The 26,043-nt window shown below is 37.9% G+C and overlaps 1 protein-coding gene across 7 annotated transcripts in view; it reads right to left on the minus strand.

Moving 5' to 3' along the window:
- Nucleotides 1–19,696, minus strand: part of LNPK (lunapark, ER junction formation factor) — a 63,665-nt gene extending 43,969 nt beyond the window's left edge. Inside the window, exons 1-6 of one of the 7 annotated variants that reach the window (XM_039339322.1) lie at nt 19,059–19,079; nt 12,080–12,193; nt 11,355–11,445; nt 8,369–8,410; nt 6,253–6,440; nt 189–247 (exon numbers count right to left, since the gene is read on the minus strand). In XM_039339322.1, coding sequence (XP_039195256.1) covers nt 189–247; nt 6,253–6,440; nt 8,369–8,410; nt 11,355–11,381 — 316 coding nt within the window. In that variant the 5' untranslated portion in view covers nt 11,382–11,445; nt 12,080–12,193; nt 19,059–19,079. Of the gene's footprint in view, nt 1–188; nt 248–6,252; nt 6,441–8,368; nt 8,414–11,354; nt 11,446–12,079; nt 12,194–19,058; nt 19,204–19,248 lie in introns of those variants that run through there. The other 6 variants (XM_039339320.1, XM_039339321.1, XM_039339319.1 and 3 more) reach the window with 6 other exon arrangements.
- Nucleotides 19,697–26,043: the final 6,347 nt, after the last annotated feature.

Raw genomic sequence — 26,043 nt, forward strand, 5'->3', positions numbered from 1 at the left:
TTCCAGCCACAAAGCACAATCATAGTCACACATTTTTCCACTTAGCAACCACTTAGGGGCAGATTTGTTGTTTCCAATTAGGGTCATTAAGTGTGGACTACCTGTAAACAATGTCACTCTATTAATAACATGTTTATTCTTACAAGATCTAGGGGGGAGGGGAAGAAAAATATGTATAAGATACTCACTATTTCTTTCTGTTCTTTTTGAAAAAAAGAAGATGAGGAGTGTTCTTATAGACCAAACACTAAAGAGAAGAGAAAAGTTAGAAGATAAAAGAGAGAAAGAACATCCAATATTAAAATCTAGACAAGAGCAAACCAAACATTGTCATTGCTTGTAAGAATTTAACTATTATCTATAACATATCATAACTAATCACAATTTTAATAAAAAAAGATAATGCCAAAAAAAGTCCTGTGCATAGATAACCACCTTATTTCATGTTATAAGTTCATTGAATGGACTTGTTTCAAGCGAGGACATTAAGACAGCAAAATTTGTTATTAGAGGCAAAGACTCTAATTAGATTGGAGTGCAAAAACCAACTGCTTATCCATTCCCTATCTTAATAAAATGGGATCTAGTTAAGGTACTCTAAGGAAGCAAGATATCCTGCCTCAGACTTTGGGACTCTGTTGCATTTATACTTGGCTTTATTGAAGCTCCATTACTATATGTCAACTAAAACCAAAATTTAAGACAAGTGGAGGGTAATACAGTTTCTATGTTTCTCCGTTTCTTTTACTGAAACACTACACATTTATACAAACAAGATAAAGGGTTTCAGAAATTTCTACAAACATGCAGTTGCCAACTTTTGTTTATGGCGAACCAAATAGCAAGCACTTTAGTATAAGTAAAACTGATTCACCCTTGTGTTGTATTTGAAATTACAAATAAGGTGACAATGTTGAACAGCTTTCAACTTTCAACTGCCACCAAATGTAATACTTCATTTTAGCCATCTCAAAATACAGACCAATTAACAGGAAACCATAGTAAGCTTTCAGAATCAATATTTTTCCAAATTGTTTTACTTGTTCACCCCTGGATGGCAGAAATCTAGACATCCATTAGATTTGCTGCAATCTTGAAGCCATCCAAACTGATACTGTCTCTCCAGAAGTGTGCCATTTCCAGAAAGCGTAGCATCCGAAAACATTCTGGATTTTTTTTCTCTCTCTATGTAAGTAAGTATACTTCTAGTGAGCCTATCAGTATCCAGAGTCCGCACTAGTACTTGGGCTACAATATCTGAAGTCAAAAGAATTAAATCCAGCATATATTATGGGGCTTAAACAGTACAATCAAAGCAAGGTTCTGCAGAGAAAAAAAAATGTTTTTACTGGAATGTAGGAAATGGTACTCAACAATACAGAAGAAAACATAATATGATCGTAGTACCCTTTTCTAAAATGTTTTTAAAAAATTAAACATTTTTGCCATAATAAATAAATAAATCTAAAATATTTAATAAAAATACTTCAAAAAATAACATAATTTTGAAACTGTCAAAGTTTTCTGAAGCGGGAAATTTTCAGATCCTGATCTCTGAGTAGCCCTAATTTTAACTCTATAAATCGCAAACCCCTTTTTTGCCTATTCGCAATACATAAAGAGCTTTACGTATTAAAGTTTGTTAGGAGTCTTAAATATTTCTGATAGTTCTATATTTTTCTTTTCATTTATATTTGGCAATTCTATAGATGTTTAGAATTTAAAAGAAGCTAAGCTGAACATTTTAGATATAAATAGCAAAAATACTGAAAATGTCTTCATTATCTTATTTCCAAAACTAATTTGAATGCATGCATTAAGTTAGGCAGCAAACATATTCCTGAAAGCCAGCAAACTTTGCCAGCACTGGTAATACTATCAGATCCCTGGAGAGTAGCCCAAGGCAGCGTTTTTCTAGGAACTGCAAGCCAGGAAAGGCAGGCACCATTTACTTTGCTTAAGACTCCAGAATTAGCACCAGATCAAACTACGTATTCCACATAGATTCGCATTTTGACTGAAAGAAAAAACAAGTTGTCAACAGTTAGCCATTCCTAGCAGGGAAAAAGCAACTGAGACTAATTCTTTCTGATCATGCAAAGTAGATAACCTACTACCACAGAAACAAGAAGAAGAAACAAAGGAGTAATATTTGGGGGTGTTCTTTTCCTTTCCAGAGGCTTTCTTTGAAAAATAGTAATTCATCCTCCTCATAAATAGGTGAGAGAAAACTGATCTGTATTCTATCCAATTACTGTTATGCTATAAGAAAATGTTGAGAGCAGGCAGGCGAGCAAGTAGATTAGAAAATAAGAGAAAATGGAGTTCTAAAAAGTCCCTATCCATGCTAACCAGGACTGTTAAGACTCAGGGTTCCTGGGTCTTGGTCTAATTATTCCAAGGGTTCCTATAACCCATAAGTCCTCTATGATTTCACTGACCTCATGCATTCCTGACAGTTTCTCGTGTAGTAATGCACAGTTGTGATTGCCATAAATACAATCAATGTATTTCTGTGTAAGAGACTCCAGAGTGTTTCAGGAGTCACCAAACATTAGTTTAGGACAGGGGTAGGCAACCTTGGCTCTTTTATGGCTCGTGGACTTCAACTCCCAGAATTCCTGAGTCAGCATAGCTGGCTCAGGAATTCTGGGAGTTGAAGTCCATGAGTCATAAAAGAGCCAAGGTTGCCTACCCATGGTCTAGCACATAGGTTACCAAACTTTTGGCTTGCATGGGCCGCATTGAATGAACAGGAATTATCTTAGGCTGTATATAAAATATGTAACATAGTTAATGTATATAAATCACATAATAGTATAAAACGTTTATGTTATTGTGGAGTTGTGTTACTAGCTTTCCAGGGTCGCATGCAGCCCAAGAATTGGACCCGCCTTGTCTAGAATCATATGCACACTCTGGCCAAATAGTTGCCCATTTTGTGTTGGACATTATTTTCTTAAGTCTCAAAAAACTTTATTTTCTTATTTTAAGCTCAAACAAAATATTTCCTTCCTAGCAGAAATTTACAAATGATGTGAATATCTTCTAAAAGCTATGTAGAGCATGAATTTTGTACCTCAGAATGGCTACTGTAAATCAAAAAGAGTTCTAAGAGTCCAGAACAACACCATGTAGAAAAAGCTGCAACTTTAGAATTATTTAATTTAGGTGGGAAAATTATCACTGGGGGACATAATACAGAAATATTAGATGATGCAAAAATATTATTTATTTCTTACAGTATTAGAAATTGGGATCATTGAATACGTTGTAGAATGGGCAATTCGGGACATACAAAGGGAAGTACGTTTTCTATGGGACATACACTGTGTCAATCATTCCTGTAAGATAGGGATAGCACTTCAGATGGTGAATACACAAATTAATGGAATATAAAATTATCATTATTTATTTGTTAAATTTATTTGCTGCCTATCTCGCAGCAAAAATTATATATTAGAGCATGTCTTGTTCAAAAATAACAACAGAAGGTATTATTGGGTGCAGAGATACCTCCATCTTGGAAAAGGGCGTTTATATTGCTGATTCCAAAAGAAGATCAAGATCTTACTCAACCAAAAAATTATAGACCTATATCTCTTTTGAATACAGATTATAAAAATTTTTCTAAAATATTGGCGAATAGATTGATGATTGTTTTGAAACAAGTGATTCATACTGGTCAATCTGGTTTTATAACTGGAAGATATATGAAAAATAATGTTAGACAAATTGTTGACTTAATTGAATATTTGGATAAACATAACCAGATTCCTGCTGCGTTGATCTTTTTAGATGCTGAAAAAGCTTTTGATCAGTTAAATTGGCAATTTTTGTTAAGAGTAGTAGAGGAGATGAATTTTGGGGATAAATTTTTGCAAGCCCTTAGGGGCATTTATCAACAACAATTGGCTCAAATTATAATTAATGGAGGATTAACAGGTTTTTCAAATTGGAAAAGGTACAAGACAGGGATGTCGTTATCTCCTTTATTGTTTGTTTTAACACTAGAAATCTTGTTAATAAAAATTCGTGAATCAACTGCAATAAAGGGAATAATGATAAATAAGAAGGATTATAGGTTAAGAGCTTTTGCTGACGACTTGGTAATTACCTTATCTCAACCGATTAATTCGGTTTTAGATTTGTTACAAATTATAACTCAGTATGGGCAAGTTTTTGGTTTTAAGGTTAATAATAATAAGACTAAAATATTACCTAAAAAAAATTGACTATTAAGGAAAAGGAAATGTTAGTTAGTTTGACTGGATTTGAAATTGTAAAAAAGGTCAAATATTTAGGGGTGTATATAACTGCTTCTAATGCAAAATTGTATAAAAATAATTATGAGACATTATGGATTAAAGTGCAAAAGGATTTAAACGATTGGAAAAAATTACAATTATCTTTGTTAGGAAGAATTTCTGCTGTTAAAATGAATGTTCTACCAAAATTTCTTTTTTTGTTTCAAATGATACCTATTCTGAAAAAAGATGTTAATTTAGAAGAATGGCAGAAGGGTATCAATAAATTTATGTGGGCAGAGAAAAAAACAAGAGTTAAGCTTAAGATTATTCAGGAGTATGTGAAAGAGGAGGACTTAAGATGCCTAATTTGAAATTGTATTATGATGCTGCGGCTTTAACATTGATTAGTGATTGGATTAATTTAACAAATCAAAATATACTTTTTTTGGAGGGATGGGATTTACTATATGGATGGCATGCTTACTTAATTTATAATAAGAAGGTAGATAGGGCTTTTAAGTCCCATATTTTAAGAACTGCTCTACTGCGTGTCTGGAAGAAATATTATTATAGATTAAATTATAAAATACCAATTTGGGGGATTCCTGGACACGCAGTAAAGGGGCTATCAAGAGGCGTGAAGTTGGATAGGATTTCTTATAATCAGTTGCTTAAACTGGAAGGGAAGGATTGGCAACTAAAATTGCTAGATGAATTAAGGCAAGAAAATATTGTTTACTCTTGGTTTCAGTATAGGCAATTGTTAGATGGAGTTTAGACCAAAAGGTTGGTTTTACTTTGGAAGATCAGAATTTGATAAGACAAATTAGAGATCAAAATCGAGCTCATATAAAGAAAGTTTATAATGTTTTAGTGGAATTGGATTCAGAGACGGAATTAGTTAAAGATTGTATGATAAAATGGGCTCAAAATTTTCAAGAGCCGATTTTATTAGATACATGGGAGGCAATTTGAGTTGGGAATGTAAAGTTTACTCAGGCTCAAAATCTACGAGAAAATTTTTATAAAATGTTTTATAGGTGGCACTTGGATCCACAGAAATTGTCTCGCATGTATCCTAATTTACAGCCTAAGTGTTGGAGATGTGGATGTTTGGATGCAACTTATTATCACATTTGGTGGATGTGTAAAAACATAAAAGCCTTTTGGATTAAGATTTGGTGGAACATTCAGAAGATTTTTAATAGAAAGATAAAGTTTTCACCACAATTATTCTTGTTAGGTATTATTGTAGATTGTGACACTAAAGAAACTATTTTAATGTTGAATCTTATTACGGCAGCAAGGTTACTGGTTGGACAATATTGGAAGAAAGATTCTTTCCCTACTGTAGAAGAATGGTTGCTTAAAGTTTCTAATTTAGCAGAAATGGCTAAAATTTCTGCTTATTTGAAGGATCACTCAAAAGAAAGATACATCTTGGTGTGGAGAAGATGGATACATTTTGTACAGAATAAATATGGCATTAGAAAGTATTATTTAGTTTTTGAATAACTTAAAAGTTTAAAATGGGAACTATTTATATTGTTAATTATGCTTTTGTTTGAAATTTTTCTTTTGTATTTGAGTTAAAGTATTTTAGGGATTTTATTTTTGTATAGTTGGATAAGCTTCGTTAGAATTTGTTTGTTTATCTCTTTTTTAACCCTGTAATCAGCTCTGGGAAGTAAGGGGGGAGGGTAAGGGGGAGGGGGGGATATTATATTATATTGTATTAAAAATTTGTATTAAACTTTTCAATAAAAAAAAATAACAACAGAAGGCTACTGGGCTTCCATATTCATTATGAACTTCTCAGAGGTCCTGCTTAGCCTATGGAAAAAACTGTTTCCTGACTCCTTGTCTACAAGATCTGGATAGCTGCAGAGACTTCAGGTTAACACACTATTTCAAGGAGAACCCATAGCATTCTTTTCAGCTCTTTCTGCATAATGTCTGTAAATATAACAGGAATGCTATGAAACAGGAATATTTTACTTACATCAGAGGAAATGCAAAAAGCGGAAGAGTCATAATAAATCGAGCAGTCCATTCATCAGGAAGGTACCACAAATAAATAACAAAGCAAATAAGAAGATAGAGAACAGATGAATAGAGGAGAAATCTTCCAACCCATAGCTTCTGCTGCCTCTGATTTTTCTCTCTGAACTCTTCCAGTGCCTGGATATCCTGTAAATATAAAAATATGTATATTTGAATATCTTGGCAGCATTTTAACTTTCTAAAAACTTTCATCTGAAAAATTAAGAATGAGATAATGTATTGAATAACATTCTAAACCTGTTTATGGTTTGTGTTCAGAAACATATGCATAACCCTCACTGAAGTACACATACGAAGGGGTGGGGCAGCATAGAGAAACATCTATGTAAGAAGATAGAGAGAAAAATGAGGTACTGAATATTTTACATTCTCCTATATTAAAAAGGAATAAATTATAAAGAAGAATTATCTTAACTTCAAAAATATCTAACATGCCTGTGGAAACTGCAGAAATCAGAAAGCTAAAAAGCTTGTAGTTTTATTTTTAAATATAGTATTATATAAAAATGAATAAAATATATTTGACTTGGTAGTCCTTGTTTAGCATCTGTCTCAGATAGCAAATATGATGGTAATAAATGCTAGTAAAAAAAATTCTGACAAATGCCCAGGTTTATGTCTAAATTTCTGCACCTGACAAAAACACACATTGGAGGGAGAATAATTTTATCTAAATGAAATGCTTCACAGTATTTCTCTCTCTCAGTCATGTGGCTCATTTAGCGGCCATGTCATCGGAACTAACTGAGGTTGCTAAACAAGGACTAGCTGTAATTATGAATAAGCACTAGCATACGTTAATCTAATATCTTAACTATTATTTTTTTATTACATTGTGGCACCAAGTCAGTGTTGACACCTGGTCACCCCTTGGGATAATCCAGGGGTAGGCAACCTTGGCTCTTTTATGACTTGTGGACTTCAACTCCCAGAATTCCTGAGCCAGCATGGCTTAGCTTGGAAACTCTCCCTTTCCCCTCAGCATGGCTGGCTCAGGAATTCTGGGAGTTGAAGTCCACAAGTCATAAAAGAGCCAAGGTTGCCTACCCCGGGCTAATCCATGCAGTTTTCTTAGCAAGATTTCAGAAATATTTTGCCATCGCCTCCTTCATAGAGCGCAGAGAGAGTATGACTGACCCAAACTGGATTTGTGTCCAAGATGGAATTAGAACTCATGGTCTCCCATTGTCTAGTCTGATACCTTAGCCACTACGCCAAACTGACTCTGGTAAGCATTACTTGCATACAAGCATTTTTACTAAATTTAATGGGTGAATTAATTTGTTTATCATCTGTCCCACTCTAGGACAAGGGAGTCTTTGGCAACAGTGAAGAAGGTTGTTGCTCAGTATTATCTTCTCATTTACTTCATTTCTTCGCCTTTTTATTTCTTCTATTTCCTATGCAGCGTCTATTTTATTTCCCCTTCCAAAACCACTTTCCTCCTAAAATTCAATAGCTATTCTCAAATAGCCTGCTCCTATCTAGAATGTTTATGCTTGCGACATATGCATGACACTCTAACTCAGGGATGTCAAACTCAATTTCACTGAGGCCCGAATCAGAATTGCAGTTGCCCTGGGGGGGTGGGTGGGTGTGGCCAGAGTGGGTGCAGCCTACTGGGTGGGCGTGGATGGAGTGGGTATGGTCTACTGGGTGGGCGTGGTCAGTTCTACATCATTCATGTCAAGGGTGCTTATGGGGGCCTGGGCAGGAGTGGGACAAATCTGAGGGTCTCTGGCAGAAGGGGGTGGGACTGGGGCAAGTGTCAAGATGGCCACCACAAAATTGTACATTGGCTCCCAGCTGGCCTGGGCCAGGGCCAAGGCAGCGGGGACCGTTCCCTCACTGTTTCCAGGATGGCTTCGCGGGCCACATGAAACCACTTCGCAGGCCGCATCCGGCCCCGGGCCTTGTGTTTGACATGTCTGCTCTAACTAATCATCCACAATTTTTTTTATATATTTTCCAACTTAAACTACATATAACACGATACCTGAAAAGATAATTAAAGCCTCATAACTCATAAAAACAGTATTAAAAGAAAATCCTACCTTATCAAGTTTTTCCAACACTTCTATAGTGGAAGCTTTTGCCTGCTTAAAAATGAAACAAAAAAGCTGTGAAAAAATTATAATAAATACTACCAAAACAAACAAAAAATAGAAATTTGAGAGATGGGGAGAGTTGTAATAATTTGAGTAATAGCAGACTGCCTTGCAAACATTTTCCTGCTTATATAACTTACTTCCCCAGTCACCTCATGCTAAGGTGGTATATTACCAAAGGTGCACATATGAAGAAGCATTTGTAGCACATGCACTGTAACTTTTCCCATAACTTTCTTTAACTGCCTCCACAGATCACATGAGAAAGAAATGCAATATGGTAAAGAAGCAGAACACTGCAATTTGCAGAAAGGGGAAACAATTTCTAAGAGAACAAATTGTATGACGTGTTGCTTGACACTGCATTTTTTTCAATAGCACACATCCTCAAAATCAATATTATGATGTAAAAGAACAGATCACTGAAGTAACAAATTTCACTTGACTGATTTGAGACCCTCCCAAATGAAGCAGTTTCCCAGTCCTCTTGAATCTTGAACAGGTTTGTCTAGTTATGCAGATTAAATCAATTTATTTAAAGATAAAATCTGTCCTCTTTATCTAGGTCTCTGGGAAGACATAGAAGCAAGATGATTTTAAAAGCTTGAAATCTATAAGTATAGGACATGGCTAAAAGTCTCAAGAAAACTTGTCACTGCTCCACTTGTTATCAGTGCTCCAATGAAGCTGAAACAAAAAGGGCCATGCCAAGACAGGTTTGAAGGAGGCCCTGCAAGCCATAGGATCCAACTATCAACACCAGCTTTCCAATAGTAAGAAAATAGAAAAGAAGAAAACAGGTTTGCTCTAACAGTCTAAGAAAAGCAAATATTGTAAGCAATCACATAAATAATATCTATGCCGAAAAGTTCTTCCCTCCCTTTCTCCCACATTCTCATGGGCAGACTTACAATGGAAAGGAAAATGTTTCAGAATGATGGGAACACAAGTGAACCCTTATATTCATCTTATCTCTTCACAGAAACTCTCACACAAACTTGTATCCTAGGCTCCTATGTATACATGTGAACCCGAATCTTTTTCTTCAACATTCTAATTGTTAAAAGAAAGAGGAAATTAGATTGAGGGATATCTAAAGATTAGATATCTAAATACATAAATTTCTAACCACTAAAATATCTAGATAATTAATAGATATCGATACATTCTTAGGGGCCAAATATGTTTAGACTCTGTGCCTCGGTTTTTTCCAAATATGCTAATCTTAACTGTGATCTTGCACACCCATGAAAAGAAGTTTATAAAAGCTTGTCTAAAGGCTCTGGAGAGAGGGGGAGGAAGGACAGAAAGGGAAGGAAAGAGAGAGAGAGAAAGAGTGAGAGAAAGAAAGAAAGAAAGAGAGGGAGGGGACTACAGAAAGCTGTTTGCAATATTAGTGTTTAGGGATACTTATTTAGTGATAGATTTCTATCAGGTTGAGGACAAATTTCAGTTATAGAAATTTCCAGACTCTACAGTGACAGTGCAGTAATCCAACTGCAGTAAATGTAAGTTCTTCTTTCCTTCAACAGTGCAATCAGTGCAATAAACTGGCAGTGTAGTATGCCAGAGAGACTTGAATTCAAAATCTCAATTCTGCCATGAAATTTGCAGGTGGCCCTTCAGTGACTCAGTATCTGTCAACCCGAACCTACTTCCCAGGATTAATGTGCAAATACATTACATTAATACTATAAATGCTGCACTGAGAGCTTTTAAAAAGAAGGGTGGGATATAAATGTGATGTGTACATAGCAAAAATATATATGCATATACACCCTATTGCATTATCTTCAACACTTCAGAGCCATACACATTTGCACATAAATAGAAAAAAATCCTTTTTTCTCTGTACAAAGAAGCTGCATTTAAATAGAAAGGTCTTTCTTAGATTATACAGATCTGAAAAATAAAATTTGCTTGCATTTAAAACTAAACATATTCCCCATACATAAATACAACCTAGTAACATCCATTTTTTTAAAGCAGGATTAATATTAAATTATGTTTTAAGTATAAACATGATTCCCGACATGTGATTTATACATTTTAAAGGCTGAGTTCATTATAAATCACATATATCTTCAAACTCACTATGCTTATTCTTGACTACCATCTCCAACTTGGAAATTCATTGATATGATTTGTGTATTCTTATCAAAGTCTTCTATGAGAAGCACTCCAAATTTAAAGAAGCAGGATATAAATGCTATTCTTGTTAATGATTCCGAAACGGGAGAAACTCCATAAACTATGCTGCTTGTTATATGTGGTCTCTCATTAAGCAGCTACATTCTCGTATTGCAAAACGCTAAAACGTAACAGATTTAACTTCATCCTTTCTCTAGACAGCTCCTTAGTTATTAGCAACTTATTTTTTTTTCTACATTACCTAGGCAGGGGTCTAATCCCCCACCCCCAGCCTGCAGCCCGGTACCGGTGTGTGGCCTGTTAGGAACTGGGCTGCGCAAGCAACGGGCAAGTGAGCAAAACTTCCTCTGCGCATGCTTTATTAAGATCTAGGTTGCACATGAAACCATCCCCTACCCTCCCCTCCAGTCATGGAAGACAATATTTCTTCCGAAACTGATCCCTGCTGCCAGAAAGATTGGGGACCACCGACCTAGGGCATCTCATTCCATAATAAATAGACACAATTTAATACTGCATAAAAGATATGCATAGCCTTCTGATTTTAAGAGATGGATTACATTCTGCAGTCCAAACATTCCAGCTGCTTATCTTCATTGGAAGACTCATCATACAAATAGAAATAACAGCAACCAATACATATGATTTTGATAAATACGATTCTGCCGTAGCTCAACTCACCAAGTTGTTCTACATTACAGAACAACTTAAAAATTCATCTGAGACACTCTCCTTCCTGCCGTACAAAAATATATACCTCCAATTGAGAAGATTTACTTACCCGCCATCTGGAAATGATTCCACCCATTGCTTTATTTGTGGAGATGGGTTGCTCTGGTAACTTAGAACCAATCTTGTAATGGAATTCACAGCTAGAAGTAAAGCATTTGTGTTTTTAATTAAAAATTCACCCACAGTGTAACTCTAAAAGTATTAAGATATTTCAAACTGTAATGACTCATCACTAACACACATAGGATAGTTTTCAAATACACTTATGAATTTTCACTTTACATATATATTGTTTGTTTTGTGCTAGAGTTTTCTGGGAATTTTAAATCATTAGGTAAAGTTTTCCAAATAAAATCCACTGTAAAATATCAAGTAGCCATGGAAACAAGATAAAGTTCCATCCTTTCTTTAATTAATACTAGATAAATAAAAATAAAACATTTACTACCAATTAGATGACTATCATTAGCAACTGCAGTTTTGAATGGAGAGTCTAAAAGCTGATTAATATTTCACTAGAATTTCAATGTGAATATTATGAACTTCATTCAAATCCCCAAAAGGCATTATTGAAATTAAAGACCTCCATCCGTGCAAATATGGCATAAGATGCAACAATGCAAATTAACTTGGTTATCCCCCCAAAAAAATATTTTAATGGCATTATGTTTCTTGGCATAATAATCAAGAATATCTGGGGCAGAAACAAAAGCAAATTTGCTTCTGCTGTCAAGAGGAAAGTACATAGTTTTCAGCAATTTCTCTCTCACTCACTGCAACTCCCTACATTCTCATCTGTTCCAAAGATTCAGATCCTTGTAGAGATATGCGAGAGGAGCCTTGGGAGAATCTGCAGGGAAATCACTGAAAATTCCAGCTGACAGATGCCTTCAACAACAGAAAAAAAATCAAGTGAGGGTACATCTTTAGAATACCCATAATGCAAGTTGTGGAATAGATCTTATGAACTGAGCAATGTTACTGCAAGCTAAACAGCAAATAGCGTGTGTATGTCTGTCTGTTTGTCTATCTGTCTGTGTCTGTGTCTGTAAGATCTGAGCAATTTACAGTCCCCGAGGCACTTCCAGCCCTTTGGCTGTCCCTGTTCAGCCTGTGTGAGTTCAATCAGAAATTGGAAATCAAATGTAAATAAGAATGCCACAGGATTGGGTCCAGCTTTATGCAATCACCGTGCACTCTTTCAGTCAGTTGGTGGCCGCAGGAAGTGAGGAGAGAAAGGTTTTCTCTGCACGTTCACAGCGCTCACCCCTCACCTAGAGCAGCCTGAGGAGGCAGTGTTGGCAGGCATCATATGAGGGGATCTGGGCTTAGCCACCCACACTTTAGTCAAATTGTGATCTTGCAGGCGAACAAGCCGAGCACACCCAGGAGCTAGCAAGTGAGCAGGAGCATGGCAGCCATAGTGGAAGAGTGGCAGCTGGGCCTGGCTGGTCTGAGGTGAGGTGAGGCTCCCCACTCCCCCCTCCCTGAACATGTCAGTGGTAGCAGTCAAAGTCACCAAGAAGAAGCTCAACTCCAAACATGACAGGGACCAACAAGTTCTCCGACAAAGAGCAACAGGAAGCCTATTGGTTTCACAACAGTCCCAGTTCTCATGTGACCCCTTGGGAAAATTAATTGCCCACCCCAACATATATAATCACCTAGACCAGTGGTTCCAATCTGTGGGTCGGGACCCCATTTGGGGTCGAACGACCATTTCACGGGGATCGCCAAACAACACAGTCCGCCATTTTTTCCCCTTTTCCTTAGCTGTGCTACTCCCTTTTATTCTATTGGCTTTTGAAAGCCAATAGAATAGACTCTCTTGAATAGAGTCTAATTCTATTGGCTTTCAAAAGCCAATAGGAATTGTCCAGGCTGTCTCTGCCCTGCTGAGCCCGCCAAAAGTCCCATTCTGCAAACGTTGCTGCAAGTTGTCTGCAGCGAAGGCGAGCTGTCTGGAAGTTTCCACCCCTCCCTGCTGAGCAACTACTAAAAATGTAAGTAAAAGAGGGCCAGGGGTGGGAGGTGGGAGGCCGGCGGGTGCAGGGAGGGTTGCTGGCGCACGTGGAGCCCAGCGGGTGCCTTACCTCCCTTGGGCTGGGCCAGCTGGTGGCCCAGCCAGTGGTCGGCCTGCGCCATCTCTGCCGCTTGCCAGCTACACCTCGGCCGGCACAGGGGGCGGCACAACGCATGCACGGCGCTCCTGGGCAGGGAAAGTCCTCGACTTACGACTGGTTGGGTAGTCCTTGACTTATGACCGGTTGGGTAGTCCTTGACTTACGACCGGTTGGGTAGTCCTCGACTTACGACCGGTTGGGGTCGCAGCATTAAAAAGGTTGAGAACCACTGACCTAGACACCTTAGTCAGTGAACTCAGTGGTACTTAACTTGAGTAAACATGAAAGCATCTCAAGTCCCTCATTCACACTTCAGAAATATAAAACATTTAAAACCTCTATTTCTTTTTTCATCTCAAAGGAACAAAAAATACAGATAGGCTCAAAAAGGAAACCAATATTTGTATTAATTCTACTATATGTTTGGGCCTCCTCCAGTATTACCGGTAATTCTATATCTTCTGAATATTATAGATTAATAAACTTAATTAAACAGCTGTTGAAAATCCAAAAAATGAAAGTATACCCAATCAATTCAATTTATTAAATGAAACTTGGGATTACTGGATATTAAAGAAACATCATCAGTTCATCAGTTACAATTCAGTTATACAGAAATTTTAGTTAACCATCTAAGAAAAATGTAATACACTCAGTGAAATGATAAAAAAGAAATCAAAGAGCGGTGTCAAGGAAGAACTGGAGGATTTTAAGAAATAATTCACTTTAATGGAGTTAGGTATAGAAGAAAAAAGTGGAAAATTAAAATAACTTGCACCACTAAGGCTTCTTGTCACAACAAAGAATCGATAAGTTTAAAAATGTAGCATTCATACATACATACACATGTTAAAAGTGCAGAATCGTGAAAAGCTTGACTTAAGAAGAGAGAATAAAAAACTAATGTACAAGTTGCTTTCTTGAGGAAATAAAAATAAAAACTGAGAAAGTTAAAAAAAAGTGATCTTTCTATGCAGTACTGGGCTGCTATTTGCTGGCTTGATGTGATGGAAATAACTTGGTTTCTTTTGGTTAAAGGGACAGAAAAAAAGAGATGAATTTCCCAACAGAGCAGAAGGCTGTGTTTTCCCTCTTCTGATTTATTGACTCTGGTTGTGAAAAGATCGCAAACAGTGATCACATGATCTTGGGACACAGCAGTAGTCATAAATATGAACCAGTTGCCAAGCATCTGAATTTTGATCATGTGACTACAGAGATGCTGCAAAGGTTGTAACTGTGAAAAAGAGCCATAAATCACATTTTTCAGTACCACTGCAAGTTTGAACAGTCACTAAACGAACTGTTGTAAATCGAGGACTACCTGTATTCCAATGTCTCAACATTTAGTCTGCCTTATTGACATTCAAAATAAAAAAGAGCTGTCTGTATGTATGATATGCGTACATGTGTGTGCAACAGCTGAGTCCCAATCTGGTGAGGGTTCAGAAGATTTATATATAAATAACCAGCTGCTGTTTCCCTATGATCAGAGACATCAGTATATTTCTGTGCTGTTTCTTCCCACTAGATCAGGGGTGTCAAACTGCCGGCGCATGGGTGGGTTTCATCATGCGAAGGCCGCACCCACCTCAGCTCCGGCAATGCAAAAAAAGTTGTGATACGTTGCAACATGTCACCTGACGCGGTGAGTTTGACACCCATGCACTAGATCATAGGAGAGCTGTTATAAAGAAATGAAAAAGTCTTCAGCCCAATGTACTTGGGGACATATTGGTTATAAATGGGAAAGAATTCAATTGCTGGAATTTGGGGAACTTCTTCCCATTTACCTCAACAAATCTAACTAAAGAGAACTCTATGGGAATCATGCATGGACGCATGTGTGATCGCTCGCAAACATAAAATACACAAGACACACTTATCATCTTCCTTTTCGGCTTAAATAGGAAAGCTCAAATTAGCATAATACTTGGTGATTACTTTTTTCCCTGCAGCAACATCTGCAATCTTACAAGTTAATCAGATGATGGGAAGTATGAAGGGGCTAACCAGAAGAAAGCAAATGTTTGCAGAAGCTTTTGGGAGTGTCTTGCTTGAATCCTAATCGTTAAAACCTTCTTCATGCTTCTGCTAACCTGGAATGGGACCTTCAATATTTGCCAACAAGCACAAGCAGTTCCTGATCATTTCATTTGCTGCTGAAACATAGCCAACCTGTAGTAATATGCAGCAGACCAAGAATTGCCCACAACCTGCAATTTACATGGACACAATTTTACCACAATAATATATAAAAACAACAGAGAAAACCAGGCTGCAGCCAGAAGTTCTTTCCACAAAAAGGATTACAAGCCTTTTTTGTACTGAGCTACAAATGATTGCTTCTAAGACTGCCTCATTTCCTAATTCTTGAAGTTTAATAAGCTCTTGCGGTATCATGAGAAAAAGATTTTGAGAAAAAAGAATTTAAGGGCAAAAAGAATGAGCTATTTCATAATATCCTAATACATGAAAACATGTACGGTATTAGTAAAGAAAAGTAAATGGTAAAAGGGTATATTATAAAAAAAAATGAAAGAATATATGTTCAGCATTTTATTTAGTTAATAGCTTTTTTCTCCAAGCAAGAACAAAAGATTTAGTTTTCTTCCATGCAATTGTGTCCAATTCTCAGAGACTACATGGACAGTCCCTGCAGTTTTTTCGGCAAGTTTTAATTTTTCAGAAGTTTTTTGCCACTGCCTATTTCCTAAGACTGAGACAGAGTAACTGGCCCAAGGTCACCCAGTTGTTTTTGTGCCTAAGGCAGGACTATAACTCACAGTCTCCTGGTTTCTAGCCTAATGCCTTAACCACCAATGTATACCAAACTGACTCTGAGCAGATCTGTCTATTTACAACTGCTTTGAAAGAGGTAATTTATATTTTTCTTTTTATCTTTTTTCTTTCTTTTCTGTTTAGTTTTATTCCTTTTTTGCACTTTTAGCTTTCTCTTTGATTTCTTTCTCTTTCTTTCCTTTATTTATCTCCTGCCTTTATTATTTTTATAAATAATTCAAAGAGATAAACATTCTTAACATTCCTCCCTATTCCTACTTTCTTTACAACAACATCCTGTGAAATGGGTGGGCTGAAAGAGAGTGACCTGATGGCTTTCATGTGTAAGACAGGACTAGAATTAATGGTAAGCCGCCCAGAGTTACACTGTGGTACGATGGGCAGCCAATACATTTTATAAATAAATAAACTCATAATTTTCTGATTTCTAGCCTGGTGCCTTAACCAGCACTCCTCAAGCTTTGTGGCTTGGTAGCCCGGTTGGGGGGAGATAGGGAAACTGGGCCACGTGGCCTATTTGGAATTGATGCAAAGACAGCCCTATGCTGTCTTTGCATCATGCTAATCACATATTCAGTCTCCCTCAAAAGGCCTAGGCATCTGAAGTCATTTAGGCCCAGTAGTCTATATCAGAGGTCCCCAACCTTTTGGTCACCAGGGACCAGTTCCGTGGAGAGAGAAAGTGTGTGGTTTTGTATGCTGCCTGCATCTTATGGATGGAGCTTCGCTTGTTTGTGAGGCCCAGTTGCTGGCATGCCACAGCCTGGTACTGGTCCACGGATCAGGGGTTGGGGACCCCAGTCTATACCTTTAAGTACTAAAGTAACATTTCCCCACCTGATATTTGTGGAGTTCAATTCCCACAGCATTACTATGACCATGCTGGCTGGAGAATTCTGGAAATCTGCATATGTTGAAGTTGCCTTGTTGAGAAATACTGAATTACAGAAAATAGCTAATATCTACTGAGCTTAACTCTAAACAAGGCTCATTAAAACATGGTTTACACACACACAAAAATAAAAAATCAGCCTTGGGTGATGTTTCTATTAAATATCAATTTCTTGTCATATTTTATCATGCAAAGAAAAAAAATCTACTTTGGAACTAAAGGCTATTGGAAGAGAATGGAGATAATTATTTTAACATATTACAGCATACATCACTGTGTTCAAGTTACACCACTTTCAGTTTTTACCTACTCAAGAAACAACTCAGTTTCAGCAACAACTCAAGAAACAACTATATTTACCTAATGAAGAAACAACTACTGAGATACTGGAAAAATACGTTAACAGTTAAATCATTGTCAAACCACAACTCCTCCAAATATTTTGGCTAGATAATAAATGGTGAACTAGATAAATGACTAATGCAAAGAAGCAATGACTGATGAATATGTCTTTAACTGAGCAATCCAAAAAAAAAGGACAGGGGAAATAAATTACTAACTTCACTAGAAAGCTGAAAGGTAGGATGGATCTTTTTATTTAGTTTCTTCTCTTCCCATTGCCTCATTTCCCAAGTGGATCAGAAAATAAAGTATATAACTTTCTGAACTCAAGACCTTTATTCCCTACTTTGGGATGGAAGTGATGGGAGAGTAGAATAGAAGAAACTTCCCTGTCATGGCCCCCTCCCTCACGTTCCTTTTTACTGTCTTCATAGAGAAGCAACAGCTGCAGACATTTACATTGAAGAGCCTAACTTCTCTGTATGGCAGAGAGTACCTTGCCATCTCAGGAGCAACAGGATTATAGTCAGAATAGTTTAATTCTGAACTGTTAAACTCCAAAGGAGAAACATAGCGTCTGGATTGGATTGCTAAATATTTCCAAATACTGAAAAGCAATGAGGTTCTGCGTGTTTATGTCCTAAGTGGAACCTCAATTGTGTAGTGGGACCAAAAATGAAATTTTGAGAACAGATTCTGTAGTACATAATGTTAAAGAAAAAAATAGGATAATATTTAAACCTTCCAAGGCAGAAATCAATACTTCCCTTTCTCTACTGCAATTGGTATCTCCACACACCCCCACCTTAAGAAAAAAAAATCTAAATTATACATGGCTGCAGTAATCTGCATTTTTAAAGACTCTTGCAGAAGGTTGACAGTAATGAAATTCTAAAAAAAAACCCCACAGAGTTACTTTGCTCCTATTTAATTTCAACAAAACTAGATGAAATTTTGCAAACAGGCAAGACAAGAGGCTACTGACCATGCATACTTTCCCACAATGAACTATTTGACTTCTCCCCTTTGCTTTTCCTAACAACTTTACCTAAGATGTATCTGTGGTATAACTCAGAAATCCTTTTACATTTTTAACTCTTATACTAAGGCTTTATACGCCCATATCTGAGTACATAGCCACATACAGGACCACTGATTGACAGGAGGGGGATTAATTTAATATAATATCTACGGGGGGAGGGGGGACACAAGATGGAAAAGTGCTAGTTTCATCTTAAAAATGCAACCCAGGCATCTAAGTCACTCTCTGAGGCCTATATTCCAGAAGACTAGACTAGGTGCATCAAGCATGCCCCAGCTGAGCGCCTAAAAAAGGAGCACATGCTTTTTCTCCTCTCCCTCCGCCCATCCCCTCAATGGTTACTGCGGCAGCCTCCGCAGGGAAAGCTTCGTGCCACTCGTACCCCCTGGCATCCCACGCAGGAGGCATCGACAGCCTCTGCCCGGTTCTCCCAACCGGACCCACAGCAGCCTCTCACAAAAGGAAATGCAAGACGCGGTGGACATCGGGGAATGGCTACAATAAGGGCCAGGGCGGGCAAGCAAGCTGCTCCGACTCCGCACAGCCACTCACCTCCCTCGCATTAAACTTAAAAGAACCCCGGGCAGGTGTCCCTCTGGGCGATACTAAACCGCAATTGCCTCCCTTTCCCGTCGCTCCTTCTCTAAAGTTTTTTTCCCCCCTTTTCTTTTAATCGCCAGTCGTCCGCCGGCCAGTAGGCGCACACGCCCCCCTTTCCTACCCCCCCCCCGTGGAAACGCACCTTCCCCGCCCCACCGCGACTTCCTTCCGACGCGCTTCGGCCGCGCTGCTCGACGTAGGACGAGGAAAAGAGGGTTACTTCCCACCCCCTCCCGTCGAACTTCCTTCGTGCCTCTCTCAGTCCGAGGAACGACGGGAGGAGGCTGTCGACGCTCGCGGTGCGGCCATTCTGGAAAAGGGCAAGGCTGCCGGAGAGGCGGTTGTGACGCAAGACTGGCGCCGTGCGTTGTGCGGCCATCTTGGAAGAGGACGAGTCGATCGGTGTTTGTTACGTTGTTTGCGTTGAGTATTCATCCGCTGTTCCGCTACGGCGGGCTTTCGAGTACAATTGTAACAAGAGATAGTTTCTTGATTGCCTCTCTGAGAATCGGCATACTGTAGTGGAGTTTAAAAGGTATGCCGCCTTCCCCAGAAGCCAGAGTGGTATAGTACTGAATTTGAGAGGAAACTTCTACTTCTAAGATTTGATTCAGAACGGACAGGCGTAGAAACCCAGATATTAATTAACTCTTCAAGCACCCGGGCTTAAAAAAAATCCTGGGCGGTTTTTGTTTTTTTTTTTACCTTCAGAATGAAATGAAGCGCGGAGAGTGACAGGCAGAGATTTGGCGGTGCCTCTTATGGACAGGGCGGGAAGAGGACGCCCAACGGGAGTAGAATCTGGCTTTGCAGCCCCTGTATTTGATGTTGCAGCATTAAAGATACACGGGAGTATTTAAAGAACATATCCAGTTGTTGAACATAGAAGTATAAAGCCTTTGCACAGATGGAGAGGCGTAGATGTGCTTTTTGCACGGGCGGAGGTGATGGAAAGTCTTTTCGCATTATTATGAGGACAGAGCTATTACCGGCAGTTTACAAAGAACAGTCGCTGGGGGCACACAGCTTGCAATCCAAAATCAAAACAAATATAATGGAAAAAAGGGAATAAGGTGTGGCTAAATGGGAGAAGGTATGCTAGTCAACAGATAAGATATTGTATCTCTCCTCCTTTTCCACCAAAGGCATTCAACAATGAGCTGTTGTCTTAGCACATTTTGCCACAGCAGCAATACTATGGTGTTATTCTTCATGGAAACAGAAATAAAATCACACTTAGGACCCCCTAAGTAAATGTGGTACAGAACAACTTGCACTGAGAGCTAGAGTAGGGCAGAGGCCGGGTGCTAGTTCTCTGATCCCTTGGATGAGACTGGAGCATTGCACTAGAAAAAGCCTTTCTCAACTTCTATCATTTATCCCTGCAGTTTCACTTCTTCATGGGAAAAGAAGGCAGTGGGGGTGGGGAAGAGACAGAGTTCCCCCTTTTCTCTGAACCCTCCATTTTTCTTGCCAAAGGTGGAAAAAACAAGAGAGGAGGGGAAGTACATCAATACAATACAATGATAATATAAAAATCTACATACATAATCATATATCATCATTTTAGCCATTGTCCACCCACTGCAGGATGAAGGCCTGTTTCGCATGTTTCCAACCAAAATGGTCCTGAGCTTTCTTTTGCCAATTGGGGCCACAATGCTTGCTGATGACGTCGATCCATCTTGCTTTAAGTCTCTATCATGGATGCTTTTTATCATTCCCAATGCCTGGAGAGAAGTTTTTGATCAGTGTGTGCTACCTGCTCTAACATATGCCAGTGAAACATGGACACTAACCTCACAATTGAAACAAAAGCTAAGAATGGTGCAAAGAGCCATGGAAAGATACATGCTTGGCATTACAAGACAAGATAGAAAGACCTGCACATGGATTAGAGAATAAACAAAATTGTACGATATCATCAAGAGAGTAAAAGAATTGAAATGGAAATGGACCTATCACATAGCACGAAGAACTGATGGCAGGTGGACCAAGGCAGTCATAGAATGGATGCCACTTGGTAAAAAGCATCCACAATCACATATATTAGTGATAAATTGTTTTTTTTAAAGTGGGCTGTTAATAGACACCTGACATATTATTAAATCTAAACCCTATAGCAACATAATTCTCTACGACAGCGGTTCTCAACCTATGGGTCGCGACCCCATTCGAACGACCATTTTACAGGGGTCGCCAAACAACGCGATCCGCCATTTTTCCCCCTCGGGGCGGCGCCGCACATGCGCGCCGCGTCCGTGTGGCCGGGGGTCGCCGTATAAAAAGGTTGAGAACCACTGCTCTACGATATAAAAACTTCAAAAATCAACAAAGAACACATCTCTTGAATCCACACTTTATCATTCCATACTCAGAGAATGATTCTCTTAAATGATCCTCAAGCTAGATAGAGTCAAAGTTCTTTATAAAAAGCTAAGTTCCGTATTTTTGAAATATGGTTTCACACTTCATTTGCATTTTTATAAGTTTCTCTCCAAAACTGGAGTAACATGTAATTTGAGATTAGAAAAGGACTGTAGAGAACTTGAACTTGAGTCAAAAAGACCTGCAAAATCAACGTAAAAAATCTGATATCCATTCTTTCTTAAATGTCTTTTGGGAAACCCAAGAAACAGTTTCTGATGAATTAACTTCATATCTAACTCACAAGAACTGCATTTAACATTTCTTAAAATGTGCTAATCCAGATTTAAAGATGGAGGGAAATATTTTATCAGAACTCTTAGCTGAACAAGATCAATAGCTCAGATTAGGTGATTAGCAACCAGTAGTTTAAGAATTTTGAAAAGATACATATTGATTATAGCTTACCTAAATCATCTGTTCAGCAATATACTTGGTTAAAACATTTACTGTTACTGTATACCAATATAGTCCCAGATACTTGGATGTTTAAGAGATGCTGTTTTTGAAATAAAACCAAACAATTCAACTGTATTTGAAATTGAAGAATATAATGAAGGTTAATGTTGGTGACATATATACATTCTCAAACAAGGAATTAGGATATCAACCATGGCAAAAGAGCATGATTTCTCACTCCCACAAGTGTAGTCAGAGCCATGTCTCTGGTTTGAAAAAGCCTCCATGTCTTTGGTGCTAAAGTATTGAAGACACAAAGGGGGTCTTTTGAAGCACACATTCAGCTATTGGATATAGATCTATAAAGCTGCAGTGGTAAGTGGTAGGGGGCACAAAACCTTCCCAATATTTGTGGCACTGCAGCACAGAAGTTGTCTTGGGGGCTGCTTGAAGCTTTGTACTGATTCTGCAGTGCCTGAAAAGATCTGAAGGTCTTTCCTGATTATTGAAATAAAGTGCAATCTAGACATCTTTGGATTGGCAGAAATTTATACTGGCATTAACTGTTGCTATTTTTGTCCTACCTCCTCTCTCTTCTAAGTCATCACCAAAATTATTTATTATTTTATATGCCACCCATTTTTCTAATGTCCCTGGCTGGCTTACAAAGAGTGAAAAGATAAATATCAAAGTAATTAAAATGTTAAAGGCTATATATAAACTAGAATCAAGGAAACAAATGACACGGGGATGAGATCTTACCCCATCAACCACCTCCAGTGGTGAATGCCCCCCCCCTCAGTATCCCAGGCCAACTGGCAAAACCAAGTTATGTTACCCTTCCAAAAAGCTAGAAGGGTGGGAACAGTTCTCACCTCCAGTGGTAGAGTGTTCCACATGGACAGGGCCACAATGGAAAAGTCTCTTTGACTCTACTTACCAGAATTCCTTAATAGATGGTCCACAAAGATGCCCTAGACCCATGCCATATAGGGATTTACAGATAATAATCATGGATTGGACTCTAAAGCAAACTGGTAACCAATGCAGCTCGCACAACAGTGGTGTTATATGTGCCACCCTCAGGATCCCCAGAACTGTGATATCACTGCATTCTGTACCAGCTGTAGCTTCCAAATACTCTTCAAGGATAGTCCCGTATAGAGTACATTGCAATTATTCAATCGAGAGATGGCCAGGACATGAGTGACTCTACACAAAACCTTGTGATCCGGATAAGGGCGCAACTGGTATACAACACAAAAGTTGCACAAAGGCCCTTGTAGCCACAATTGCTAGCTGTTCTTCAGGCAGGAGTTATAAGTCTAAGAGAACCCCCAATTTGCATACCAGGTCTGTCTGGGGTAGTACAACCCCATCCAGAACTACAAATAATAAACAACTAGATCCTGAGGTCCCTTGAATCCACAGCAAGTTCATCTTCCTAGGGTTCAGCTGAAGTCTGTTGTCTCCCATCCTGACCTTTAACCTCCAGGCACGGCAAAAGGGCAGCCTCAGTATTTCTTGGATCACCAGGAATGGAGTTTTAAAGCTGAGTATCATCATCATATTGATAAAAATCTCATCCTATGGTGTTGGATGATCTCAAATTGCATTGTCCTGATTTTGTCTGCAATGTCTGATAAAACGATGGATTCCTCTGGCTTTGCTATCTTTCTCCTCCTTCTTGTCACAGCCGATGAGAAAAGTATGTCTTGTAGCAGAAAAGGAGCAAATAGTGAGTCAGTTTAATAACTGAGGCACCAAGCCAGAAACCAGGAGAGTGTGAGTTCTAGTCCATCCTTAAACGTGAAAACCATATTGGTGAATTTGGGCCAATAACTCACTCTCTCTTTCTCAGCCAACCATCTCACAGAACTATTGTGGTAGGGAAAACAGGAGGAGGAAGGAGTATTAAATGTGTTTGCTGCCTTGGGTTATTTATAAAATAATAAAGGCAGGACAAAAAAACCCCTAAAAAAAATATCTACCTACCTTAGCATTTTTAATGTAGCTCATGGATTATTGATTATCCTGATCCACCATGGTAGATCTTGTAGTAGCTGATAGATCTCATTTATGGCAGGAATATATATATATATATATATATATATATATATATATATATATATATATATATATATATATATATATATATCTCACACACACACACACACACACACACACACAACACACAAACACACATATTTTAAGCTATGTATTCCCTTAGTACAAAACTGAATTTTTAATTCCCCTGCCCATGTCCATGCAATGAACTCCATTCTGTCTATTCTATCTATTCAATTGTGTTCTTTGCTTTAAAAAAAAATCCATATAAACCAGGTAAAACTCATTAATATTTTAGAGGAATTAGATCTTTTCTCTTGCAGCAAATTTTTAGAATTGCTCAAATATACACACTGGTAAAAAATGAGAAACTGGAAAATATACGGTATATAATACCGAAATTTAACACAATTCACCACTAGGATTAAAGTTTTCAGAATTGCATTATCACGTGATATGAAAGAAAAATATTAATTTCCATTGTATTATATTTTACACCAAATACATTGTTCATTATATTTTTAAAACTTAAATTTCACCAATATAAGTCCATAAGAAATCCAAGACAATAACATTGGTGTCATAATGTATATGCCTTTTAAGTTGTTGTAAATTATTAATTTCTTACAAACTGGGAAAAAAGCTTTTCAGAAGTCAAACTTGGTAATTATTAGAGAAAAAACTATAGGCCCTGCATTGAACTCTTCCAATCTATAATAGTATTTATCATACTTTTTATTACTATGTCGCTTAGTAAATTGGCCCAAAACACAAAACCTTATTTTCATATATCCAAAATATATGCATTAAACTATCCACAAACTGCCCAAGAATATGCTTCCATTTAAATATCTTGATAATGTAAGCATGCTTCATGTAAAGGACTAAGGCATGTAGATGGGTATTTAACTTGCTTCATCTTTCAGTTAAACAAATTGCAAATATATCTGGAGAGGGGACAATGCTAATATCAAACAGAACTGTATATACTTTGCATATGAAATTCAATTTTAGCTTTAGTAGGTCCATAAAATTGAAAACTGCTTTCAGGCCAATAACCTTTAATCAAATTGCATGGGGAAATCTGTGGATTTTGGTTTTGTGTATTTCCCCTTAGTACTTATACCAGAGCATAAGTCCCCAAATACTTTCATTATTATCTTGGTGTTTTTATGAATTTTTACAGAATGCTTAATCAGTAACACATACTTTTCCTTATTTAAAAAAGTATATTAATTCAGAAAGTGTCTCATTGTTTGTAGTCAACATAAAACTTTAAGAAAAAATGAAGATTGCCTCTCGGTTCCCATTCCAGCAAAGAAAAAAAAAACTTTTTATAGATGAGATTTTACTTTCTGCTATATCTGTGAGTTTATCATTCTTACTCTGTATGCGAGAATGTGTGCGTACATGCATATATTCACTGAAAGACGCATATATTTATAGGATACACAACATACAGAACACACACACAGAGAGTATTGCATTTTGATTGGTCTTTTAATATTCTGAATCCTAAATATATTGGCTTGGATTTACAAAACTGCATAAAATGTTCTACAATCCTAAAAGGACTTATTTTTCTTGACAAAATGCTCCCTCCCCATTTCAAGTTCCACAAGCAGGTATCTTCATTTTGGTGCGTTTTTCGTGCCATTTGTTTAGATATTTCTTTATTGAAAGATTGGGGGGTGGAGGGCACAATGGCTCAGTAGTTAAACATGCTGAGCTTGTCAACTGGAAAGCCAGCAGCCCGGTTTTCAAGACCCGAGCGCCACATGGTGGGGTGAGCTCCTGTTACCTGCCCCAGCTCCTACCCACCTAGCAGTCGAAAGCATGCAAATTTGAGTAGATAAATAGGTGCCACTTCGGTGGGAAGGTAACTGCATTCTGTGCACCTCGGCATATAGTCATGCTGGCCAAGTGATCTATTCATATTCACGGTATGTTAGTCAGCATCTGCACTATTCTGAGTCCAATGAAATATCAGATCATATGAAATGAATCTGATTATGAGATTACCAATGCAAATGTTACAACAGCC

This window comes from Crotalus tigris, unplaced genomic scaffold (assembly GCF_016545835.1).
Source record: "Crotalus tigris isolate CLP2741 ecotype Arizona unplaced genomic scaffold, ASM1654583v1 scf7180000017733.2605024, whole genome shotgun sequence".
Lineage (NCBI taxonomy): Eukaryota > Metazoa > Chordata > Lepidosauria > Squamata > Viperidae > Crotalus > Crotalus tigris.